This window comes from Salvia miltiorrhiza, chromosome 2 (assembly GCF_028751815.1).
Source record: "Salvia miltiorrhiza cultivar Shanhuang (shh) chromosome 2, IMPLAD_Smil_shh, whole genome shotgun sequence".
NCBI classification, from domain to species: domain Eukaryota; kingdom Viridiplantae; phylum Streptophyta; class Magnoliopsida; order Lamiales; family Lamiaceae; genus Salvia; species Salvia miltiorrhiza.
The window spans coordinates 69104342-69115370 of NC_080388.1; the positions used below are offsets into that span (position 1 = coordinate 69104342).

The following is an 11029-nucleotide window of genomic DNA, read 5'->3' on the forward strand; positions in this document are numbered from 1 at the left end:
GGGACATATAAATCTAATTTTATGGACTATTCAATTTCTCTTGTCTATTCATCATGGTCCCTCCTCTTTAATTTCAAGTATGGGGAGAAATGTTAATTTCAAATAGATTAAAATGATACTATCCTGTGTCTCCTATTGCAGGAGTCCATTTCATTCTTTGAAGTTCATTCTCTTTATGATAAATTATTTGTTTACCCCGAAATTGCTTGGGCCCTGGGCCATTATGGTTTGAGGTTGTTTCAAATAAATAAAAATAACCGAGTATAATGTAAGGTTGTATAACAAAATTATTATAAATGGGCAATTAATTGCTCAAAAGGGGTACTAATTAATCAAACTCATCATAATTAATGGGCATGTTTTAGATGATATACATTATAAAAATGGTAAAAAAATAAAATAAAATTGGGTTTATCTCGATAATTATGTTATTTCTTTATACTATTTTTCTTGAATAAAAGATACTAGTCCATTTATGAGTGTAAAAGATAGTCAAAACTTCAACCGACCCACCCTTATAATAAATTACTAGGACCGGCGTTTTTAGACTTTCGAATTTTCAATTTGGTAGGTTGGAATAGTTCCCCGACACTATTGATTTTGACAATTTTTTAATTTAATATTTTAGGCTCTTGTTAGTGATATTTTGTAAAATGACGTACCATAAGATTGAAAACAACATTATTCCTTAACACTAATTTTCATTATTCTTTTATATGTTATTTAAGACTAAGGGATTTGTTAATTCAGTGCCAAACTCGTGAGTTGGTTTGAATAGTCCAACAATTTGAGAGAGTAAAAAGTTAAAAAAAATTCAGCTCAAATAATTCGAAACTGAATAGTTCGACAATTTGATAGGTTGGCTTCAAAATAATCCGAATTTTATAAAATTTATTTGAAAACAATGTGTTTGGCTGGTTATATAATTTTTTTTTTTATTGTAATTTAGTTTTTTAATTTCATTACTTTGCTTCTGAAAGTTTTATATAGTACTATATCCATCCCATAATAAATGTTCCACTTTCCATGATGAGATGTTTCGTTACAAATGTATCATTTATTTTTTGACTACATATTCTCTCTATGTACTTAATATTTAAACAATTTTCACCAATCAGCTTTATCTACTAATTACACATTTTTTAATCTTCGTGTCCAAAAGTAATGTGATATTTGTAATGAGACGGAGGGAGTTTTTTTTTTTTTTAAGTTTGTGAAATGTATTTTTGATTTAATATTCAAAAGTCATATTCATCATTTCACTTTTATATGTTTTTAATCTAATACTTAACATAAAATATTTAAAAGTAAAATTTAAAAAATGATAATTACTTAAGAACAATGTGTGCATCTTTATCCATCTAAGATCAGTTGCATATTTTTTATTTTATATTTTAAATATAATCAAATAAGCAAATCCGCACGCAAGCGGGACCTCTAAGGTGGGAAAATAATTAACCGTACGCATGCGGAACCACTATTCACACAAAGTGGGAATACTACCTACACAAAAGTGGAAAATAACCGCACAGGTGGAACCACTACCCACACAAAATGAGAATACAACTCACACAAAAGTGGAAATTAAAACTACACCCCACGCAGGCGGAATTGATTAGTTGTATATTAATTATTATGTAAATCAATGTTGAAATATTATTTATTTACGCAAACAAATTAATTATTATGTAAATCAATGTTGAAATATTATTTATTTACGCGTGTATTTGTTTGTTAAGAATATAAAATTATCAAGAGAAATATATTAGTTATTTTTTTTATACTCCCTCCGTCCCACATGGATAGGCTGATTGGGATTTTCACAAAGATTAAGAAAAATCATTAGAAATGAAAATATATAAGTAAATTTCCTAGTATGTCTATATTTATTATTTAATGATGTATTAAAGTGGGAGTAAAATAAAGAATTAAATAGGGATATAATAGTAAATGAGTAAAAAAAGATTAATTTTTATGGAAATTACAAGCCTATATAAATGGGACATTCAAAAAAGGAAAACAAGTCTAAGCATATGGGACGGAAGGAGTATTTTTTTTTGAGTTCACGTAGCTCGATGAGGTAGCCCCAAACTCAAAGGTTTGGGATTATAGTTGAGAATTTATAGTCCAACAAAATTTCAATCCGAATAGCTCATCAACTTTGATGAAACTGGCCCAAAATTCTATAAGTTGATTCGATTAACATCCCTATTTAAGACAAATAGGCAAAATATAGCTTGAACTTTGTGATATTCTCTTGAATCTTGCATTTTCTTTAAGATTCTCACACTGTTTATGATCTTCATAAATCATAATACAAAATTAGAGCTAAATAAAAAACAAATTTATCAATCGAATTATCCAATATTTTTTCTATCCCGTTAAAAGTGGCTCATTTCGTTTCGATATGAAAATTAAAAAGGTATAAATTGAAAAAAAGAGTAGATCCCACATTTTTTCAAAAATTAATTATTGTCCTATATAAATTGAGCTATTTTTAATGAAACTGATCAAAAAAAAAAAAAAAAAAAAACGAATCACTTTTAATGGGATTTGAGAAATATCATTTATACCAAATTGTAGGATGAGTCAAAAATCTATTAAAACATTATACATATTGGTACCCAAAAATCATATCATCCGACGAACTTCGTCTCATCACTAAACTATCAAACAAACATGGAGTAACTCTCAAATAGTATAATCATAAATATGAGTTACTAAAAATGTAGTGTGAATTGACAAACTTCCAACAAATTTAAACATTTTGTTTCATTCAGTATCATTGAATTCTTGATGCGAAATGGGAACACAATTTTTTTCCCACATGTGAAACAAAGAAATTAAGAGTTGACGTGGACCATAAAGAGCAATGAGAAAATATTATTTTCATCAAAATTTAAAATGGTCCAAGAAAAATTAGGATGATAGTAGGGCAAGTTTATAGGATAAGATCGACCAACTATTAAAATAAGTGTGTTCTTATCTAGCCTTTTTTGGCACAAGTTATTTTCTACTAAAAACATTTTTAGTTTATGATACTCCATATGACATCCACAACAATCGGTGAAATTTAGTACTTCCTCCGTCCGTCAAGATGATGTCAAATTGGTTGGGCACAAAATTTAATAAAATTGTTGATGATTTTGATGTAGTGGAGAAATGATCCCACCACTTTATGAGATGTGTGGTTGAAATTGAATTTTGAGCGGGTTTTTTTTGTAAATAAAGAGTGTTAGTAAGGATAAAATATTAAAAATAATGATGGGAAAGTGACATAATTTTGACGGACGTTCAATATAATAATTGTGATATAATCTTAGCGGCCGGAGCAAGAAATTGAGAATGCAATTTTGGGATAATAGTTGTGACGTGGGCGGGATATGAAGTCACTTTGATATCGTCGTCGAATCCTTCAAACTACCTCAGCCTGCCTACGGCCTACCTGTAATTACAGGTGTCAAACTTTGGAGCCGAGCTAGTTTCTACCCACCCAAAAAACGGACTTTTTTGGATTACCCATGGGCCATGGGCCAATGCCTTAGATATCGAGTCGGGTTGGACCCATGGATCAAATGGAAAATTCGGAACCGTCAATAGCCCAAAGTGTAAAACCCACGTTCAGTAAAATTAGTGAGGTGAAGAGCCCAAGCTATGAAAGCCCATTAACATAATAGAGCCAAATCAGGAAGCGTTAAACTATATGTAAGCGCCGCTCATTTCTTCGCTATTTCTGCCTACCAGACGAGCTTCATCTTCTTCAGCTGGTTCATGCTTGGTATTTCTATTTTCTTTCCTTTCTATTTTTTCAACCCAATCTTTCTATTTATTCAATCCATAGAGAATTTGTGCTTGAATGTAATATTTCAAAGATTGAAAAGGTGTTTGTGTTTTGAACCTGATCAAGAAAATGAGTTTGGTTTTGCACTACTGTTGGAGCAAATTACTTGCTGCATTTTGAATTTTGCTGTATGGTTCGGTTCTTTAAAAATTCCGATTAATAGCTCGGTTATTTTTAACGTAAAACCGAATACCCACTTACCGACTCCGTTATTTTTTTCAAAAATTCAGTTAATTATATTCGTTTATTATTTAGGCCAAAACGGCCGAATAACCAACTCACTTCCTCTCTCCTCTACTGGCAGTGAGTGACAATGGCGGAAAACAGAAGCAAAGACCTCTTGGAGCTGGAGGCCAAGCCAGGCGCCGTCTCCTCCGCCTCAAACTTAGGTAGAAGAATCCCTTTCTTAATTGCTTTGTTTACATTTCTCTCTCTTCAGCTTTCCAGTTCTGCTCTTCTCTCAGTGCTCAGCGAAGAATTTTTGTATGCCAATTTTGCAGAATCAAAACTCTTTGTATGCAAGAAAGATGTCCCTTTTTCTCCTTCTGATGCTTCTCGTCAGAAGCCCACCATGGCTCCTCTGCCCAAGAGCCAATGTACTATCTCTCTCTCTCTTAACCTGTGATTAATGATAAGCCCTTTCTGTTTCTTGGATATTATGGTTGTGTATTGGTTTTGTATAAATAATTTAACTTCAGAGTGTTGGTGTATGCCCACAATTGTAGAAAATCTGATTGCAAATTGCTGTGTTTTCTTCTGTTACGGACTTTCAACATTCATAAGTCAAGCTCCTGCCCTTCAGCTTTTGTGAGAAATATAAATGAATTCATGTTTGTGCTTCGATTATACCGAAAACAAGAACTTAGACAAGTTGTGTAGGGGAATGGCTAGCTGCTTTAGCTTTGATCTTAAGTTTCTTGATAACTTATCATCATCAGATTTGTTTGTTTTATACCATTGCTTAGTCAAGTTCTTAGTTTGAGTTGAGCCACCTATTGTGTGATTCGGGCACTGCAAGACCAGCATTGCTTTTGATTGGAGATATGTAGACTTCAGTGAAAGAGGGAATTGATTGATGCAATTCAGTTGCATATGATGATGAATTTGATCTAATTGATGTGAGGTACCTGTTATGATATTTGGGGCGTTGCTTTTGATTAGAGATGTTTAGTTTCAATGGACGAGGCGGTTGATCCAAATCAGGGGTTGCTTGTGATAAAGTGATTTGCTGAAGTTATTAGTTTATGGTGAGGTAGCTATTATGTTGATCGGGTGCTGAAAAACAAAAACCAGCTCTGTTTTTTGCGAGATATACAGACTTCTATGGAAGAGGCAATCGTTCCAAATCTCGGATGAAGTTTAATTTGTCAACGCAGTTCACCTGATGAGGTGCTTGTTTCTTTACGTGGTTCTGCTTTTCCATCCGCTGGAAAGATTTCAACCTCATGTTACCATTTGATAATTGCATTCTTAACTAATCTAAGGGTTTTTGTAAATGTCTTTTATGCTGATTGTGCAACTATGTGGTTTCAATAACTGAACTCGTGTGTTCTCAATGCATGTGTGTTTTTCTGGATTCGATGAAGTTTGGTTTGTTAGTGATGAGGGAATCTTATGCTACTTGCAGTTCTGGGGAAGGTGAAGGACTTCTTAGGAGTTCTATCAGAATCGAATAAAAAACTGATGGAGGATGCAAAGGCACGGTCTAACTTCTGATTCAATTCAAACATTTTATGTGATTGTTAGTTTCTCAAACTTGAATGAGCTCTGATCGTGGTTCCTACTAAATGCAGGAACGCCCCGATAGTTATGATATTGAAGTGATCAGTGGAGATGAATCTAAATACATTGAGATGGTAAATACTGCATTTAAAATTTGAACTCGGGAATTACATTTTCTCACATCTTCTTGTTGACAGGATCTCATGTTGGGTATTGCTGATCTTCACACCCCGGAGGCCGTTGCTGCAGCCGAGTCTGCAATGGCCGGTTATCGACCACCAGTTCGTATGGCAGAAAGCAGCAGCAGGTCAGAAGACGAAGATAGCAGTGATGATGAAGATGATGCAGAAGAAGACGGGAATCACGAACAAGATACTGAAGCTGGCTCAGAATCTGTGAAGCTCGGATTGAAGGTAGGAGATTCTTTGTGTCAAGAATCGAAGAAACAGAAGCCTAAGAAGCGGCCCAAGATTGTTGAGCTCGCGTAGAATATGTTGCAGAAGCTATATTGACAGATTATGTGGCAAATAATCAAGAATTGATACTGTTTTCAGCTAAGCTGTTGATCGTTCTTGACCATTTTCTTCCAAGATTTGGTTCAATTTTGTATGTAAGATTGGTATGGAACTAAAGAATGCTTGATTTCTTGTTGGAATCTCGAGTTTTTATGTATGTTTTAGACAAACTATTGCTCAGTTTTAACTTTATTAATCTCATGATATGTTGTTCGGTTTGACGGATTAGACATGATTTAATCTCATGATATGTTGTTCGGTTGGGTAAACTCGACCCAATACTCATTTTTGGAACAATACCATATAGAATTAGTCTTGTTTTATAAATTTAGCATCTTTCTATGTCAAAATTAATTTCGGGTAACCTAATACATATTGATAATATGGAATAGGATGCGAAATAAAAATAAGAAGAAATGAATCTCTCAAAGCAACCAGTCATCAGCTAGCCCTACCAAAAATTTCACACACCACAGTGAAATTCAGACAACTACAAGAGTCAAGAGCCATGTTATCATCAAATGCTAGGATGAAGAAGAAGTTGTATCGTTGCTCGGTGAATTGCCACCATACCAAGCAATCTAAATCAAATCCGGAAAAGAAATTGTGTTATTTGTAATACATGTAGCTAGTTTGTAGCTTATAGACAAACGTATCCATTTTGCTTACATTTAAATACTCCCTCTGTTTTTTTGTGTGTCCTATTGAGAAAAAATACAATACCAAAACAGATGAAATACTATATTTATACTTATACTCCTATTTATTATTTTCAAAATTTAATGGCTAACTTATGATATTGGAGGACCCAATATCACCATGTGAATTCATTTAAAGCTTAAACTGACTTTGTCTTGTTGCGTTATTTACTGTTTGTAGTTTGTTTCGTTATGATTGAATTGAACAATGACTCAATGAGGTTGGATCACGTGAAATATTTATTGGTTGGCATTAAATTATTGTCACCTTAGGAGTATTCTTCGAACTAGAACAATAGACTTTGTTTTGATATATAGACAAACCGACACCTGTTACCTTTTTCCTTCTACATCTTTACCAGGGCATTGCGAAAACTTAATTACATGATTTTCATATATAAAAATGTCAAAATAATTTTGTTACGTATACTAAAGTAAATTTGTTATATTTTAAAATATAAAATGATTATATCTTACTAGTGAAAAAATTGTTTATCCTTTCTTCAACATCAATTATGATCAATCCAATTATCAATCATGGGAATTAAGTACCCTCGACTGAAATTTGCTTGACTTGAAATACAAAACTTCCACACCAATTTCTTGATCCAGCATCAATTTGACGTTACAGAGTTATGATTACACTAGTGTTTGAAGTGGAATTTCATAGTAAAAACATTATCGGATTAAGAAATTGGTTCGAGATTTTATACCTCAAAATCAAGGGCATCGTGGTCAGCTGCCAATGATCGGATTTGTTTCTAATATACTATATTGTTAATAACAGTAATATATAAATTTTAATTTATAATTCCAGATATAATTAGATACTAAAAAAAAAATCAAACATCCGGAGTTTTCCTAGTTAAATCTAGTGTGCAACAACAACCATGAGAAAAAGGTCAAATTATTCCCTTCAAGACGTTATGGCGTTTGACATAAAAATTGCTTTTAAGAAAAAAGAAGAAGAAGAAGCCCCACAGCACATGTGATCCATCTAAGTTAGAACTCACGAGCACCGCCCAATTAATTTTGTGCTATTAAAATTTAAACATCTCTCTTTCAATTTACAATAATGCATGTTACATAATCTTCTATATACTTGTCAAAGTAAGGTCATCTATTTTGAACGACAGCATAGATTAATAAAATTAATATAGGTTAATTAATGAATCAAGAATGAGGCGCAGGAATCCATTGATCGCCCTGGATGAAGTTCTGAACCGTGTAGAAGTCAACATGCTGAGCCGGCACAAGGCTGCTCCAGTTGACCCGCTTGGAGGTGTCGGATCCGGGCCCTTTATTTTGAAATTCGGCATAATAGAGGGTCTTCAACGCAAAGTCGGCATTCCAAGGCATCCATCCCTCTGCGGAGATCAAAGACTCGAAGGTGCAATGGAGGAACACCGTCCTCGAGTATTCCTTCCACGGCCTGCCGAGGTAGGTCTTGTGCACGGCGGGTTTGCTGCTGTACAGCGCCATGTACTCGTCGGTGCCGTTGATCACGCAATCTCGGAAGACGAAGCCGGTCGATTGGGCGGGATCGATCCTGCCGTGGGCGGTCACGGCGTTGTTGTCGCCCTTCTCCGGTTCGTTCTGGTGGGGCCCGATGAGGATGGTGCAGTCTTCGAAGACGGCGGCGGATTGTCCGAATATGAAGTCGATGTTGCCTTGGATGCGGCAGGACTTGTAGTACTGCCGCAGGCTGTGGGCGTACAGGGTGTCTTGGTTGCCGATGAATTCGCAGTTTTCTATGATGGACAGATCGCTGTCTGATCGGAATGCTACGGCTTGATGAGCGTCCACGCCCGCTGTGTTCTCGATTGTTAGGTTACTTGCCATGAATCCATCTCCGAGAACACCTTTAAATCGGATCCATGAATTAGGAATTAATTAGAATTCCATTAATTAATGTGTGCAGATTATAATTTTCCCTTTTTCAATTATGGATGTTACTAAATATAACTAGAACCAACTTTTTTTTATAATTATAATTATACCCAATCTAAAATGTTGGAATTGAATATCATTTCCTCAAACAATCAGCGGAAAATCTATGTTCACCTCACCCCTACCCACCTACATTAATGAACAATAGTAATATATATCTGCAAATTAGATTCCTTGCTGCAGAAACATAAATGCTTCAATAATTGTCATCACTAATTCATGTGGTTAGGATGATTTTGTCTAATTTATAATAGTACTCTCCTCACCCCCAACCTTTATGATTTTATAAATTAGTGATTGTTTTATGATATAGTAATATATACTCCTATCTAGCTTGTATCTTAAAAAAATAAAAATTCCTCCACTCTACTTTGATAATCTTCTATTCTTTTCGAAATGTCTCAAGATATATATAATTCTTTTTCTAGATTCAAATTGCATTAAAATTTATTTTTGTTATAACCTTATTTAATATATGGAGATAATTTAGAATAATAAATAAGGATAAAATAAAATATCTGCATATAAATTATGAGTAATTTGTAAAAAACAATATTTAAACACTTACCAAGGGTGGCGGAATTATAGGTGGAGACTCTGGGGAGTCCTACGTTCAAGTTCCCTGTAATGACCGTTTTACCCATCCCATCTCCCAACAACACCACATTCTTCTTCTCGAACGCCACCCGAACCGTTTCATTGTAAACCCCGGCCTTGATCCATATCACAAACCGGGCGCTCGAATTATCCGGCGCCGCCGCAACCGCCTCCTGCACCGTCTCGTAATCGCACCCACCGCCTCCGCCGCACACCGTCACGTTGGGGGCCATCCCCGCCGGGACGCCGCCGAGGGCCGCATTCCCCGAGGAGGCAGCGTGGCCGGGCGTCGGCCAGAACCCGTCCCGCTCCGTCTGGGGCGGGCCCCACGACCCGATCTCCTCCCCGAAGTAATCGTAGTTGGCCATCATGTCGAGGACGTCGACGGTGGAGTTTATGAGGGTGGTGTTGAAGAATTCGACGGCCGCGGCCACCAGGGGCGTGTCGTTCACGTTCTTCAGCCCCGACATGCACCCGTAGTGGTAGGCCAGCGCCGCGCTCATCCACGCGCGCGCGTCCTTGATCCGGCCCCCCGGCAGCGCGTCGGCAGCCATGGCCGCGCGCTCGTCCGAGTAGCGCAGCACCTCCAGGCAGAGCCTCGACGTGTCGGAGCGGTTCTGGTTGTCGCTCGACCCGTCGAGGATCTTCCCCACCGTGTCGATGGCCGCGTGGAGGTGCCGCGTGGACACCCGCAGCGTCACGTTGATCGCCTGCAGCGCGGTGGCGGGGCCCGGGGTGGCGCCCGCCCGCCACTCCGACTTGAGCGAGGCCTTGCACGCGGAGGGGTCCCGCGTCGCCGTGCAGACGCCGTGGATGACGGCGTCGTTGGAATAGACGGTGGATTTGCGGTGGTGGGAGGGGGTGGAGATGTTGTAGAAGACGATGAATAGGATGAGAGCCACGGCGATCAGAACCACCACCAAAATGGCGGTGAGTTTTGATTTCCGCTGACTCTCGTCTACAGCCATGTTTGTGTTTCTGAGGTGCTCAATTTGACAATTTCAATGCGCCATTGTATGTAGTTACTGTTTTACTGTATATGCCGACGTGAATTTCAGAACAATAATTCACAGCAGAGACGGTGAAATGTTTGAATTTATTTAATGCGGAAGGGAAACCCAACCCCAACCCCTTAAGTTGAAAAGGATATATAATTTGATTGGGTATTTCCCTTCAGAAAAAATATTAATTGAGCATTCCCTTGGGGAAAATTGTTGAGTGATATAATTATATAGTACTAATTTGAGTAAAAGGTTGAGTTGCTATTTTTAGGTCAAATGGGTATGAGTAATGGTGGTTGAGTTCTTATTTGAGGTCGAGAATTCAAACGAGGATGGATAATTTGGGATATAATGCTTGTTATAATTAAAGATTATAGTAGATGAGATCAATTGTACCCCGTTTTTAGTGCTTGTTCAACGAGCTTAATATAGGCCATTAAAAAAGTTCGATACATGAATTACTTACAGTCTTGCAGTTGCAGAGGTAATAAGCGATGTAGATCAACATATTTTCAATGTTATTTCCTTTTTGAGATGTAAGAAACAATTATAGAGAGTTCAGAGAATTATAATAATGTTTGTCAGTACTATAATTTGCACGATTTATTAATTTAAGAAACAGTTACATAAAGCTTGTAGTAATATTTATCGAATATTACCCCGCGATTGGTACTATATATATAATTAATTTGCATGATTCATTAA

At 36.6% G+C, this 11029-nt stretch overlaps 2 protein-coding genes across 3 annotated transcripts; one reads left to right on the top strand and one right to left on the bottom strand.

Moving 5' to 3' along the window:
• Positions 1–3670: 3670 nt before the first annotated feature.
• On the top strand, positions 3671–6218 carry LOC131008742 (uncharacterized). 2 transcript variants are annotated; one of them, XM_057935774.1, is made up of 6 exons: positions 3671–3778; positions 4146–4230; positions 4342–4437; positions 5469–5539; positions 5635–5697; positions 5761–6218. In XM_057935774.1, exons 2-6 carry the CDS (start codon positions 4155–4157, stop codon positions 6049–6051), a joined length of 597 nt encoding a protein of 198 aa, XP_057791757.1. In that variant the 5' UTR covers positions 3671–3778; positions 4146–4154; the 3' UTR covers positions 6052–6218. The 2 variants fall into 2 exon arrangements, with proteins under 2 accessions (XP_057791757.1, XP_057791758.1); XM_057935775.1 differs by having other exon boundaries at positions 3736–3969.
• Positions 6219–7774: 1556 nt separating this feature from the next.
• Positions 7775–10570, bottom strand: LOC131008685 (probable pectinesterase/pectinesterase inhibitor 51). Its single transcript, XM_057935672.1, has 2 exons — positions 9295–10570; positions 7775–8638 (listed from the first exon to the last, which is right to left on the bottom strand). The coding sequence occupies exons 1-2, from the start codon at positions 10289–10291 to the stop codon at positions 7950–7952; spliced, it is 1686 nt and encodes a 561-aa protein (XP_057791655.1). The 5' UTR covers positions 10292–10570; the 3' UTR covers positions 7775–7949.
• Between the last annotated feature and the right edge of the window lie 459 nt (positions 10571–11029).

Excerpts from the sequence above, each read along its gene's own strand:
- LOC131008742 (XM_057935774.1), top strand. The coding sequence starts at position 4,155 with ATGGCGGAAAACAGAAGCAAAGACCTCTTGGAGCTGGAGGCCAAGCCA. Across the intron at positions 4,231-4,341 it reads CTCCTCCGCCTCAAACTTAG|AATCAAAACTCTTTGTATGC; the intron begins GTAGAAGAATCC and ends CCAATTTTGCAG. Across the intron at positions 4,438-5,468 it reads TCCTCTGCCCAAGAGCCAAT|TTCTGGGGAAGGTGAAGGAC; the intron begins GTACTATCTCTC and ends TGCTACTTGCAG.
- LOC131008685 (XM_057935672.1), bottom strand. The coding sequence starts at position 10,291 with ATGGCTGTAGACGAGAGTCAGCGGAAATCAAAACTCACCGCCATTTTG. Across the intron at positions 8,639-9,294 it reads CTATAATTCCGCCACCCTTG|GTGTTCTCGGAGATGGATTC; the intron begins GTAAGTGTTTAA and ends TCCGATTTAAAG.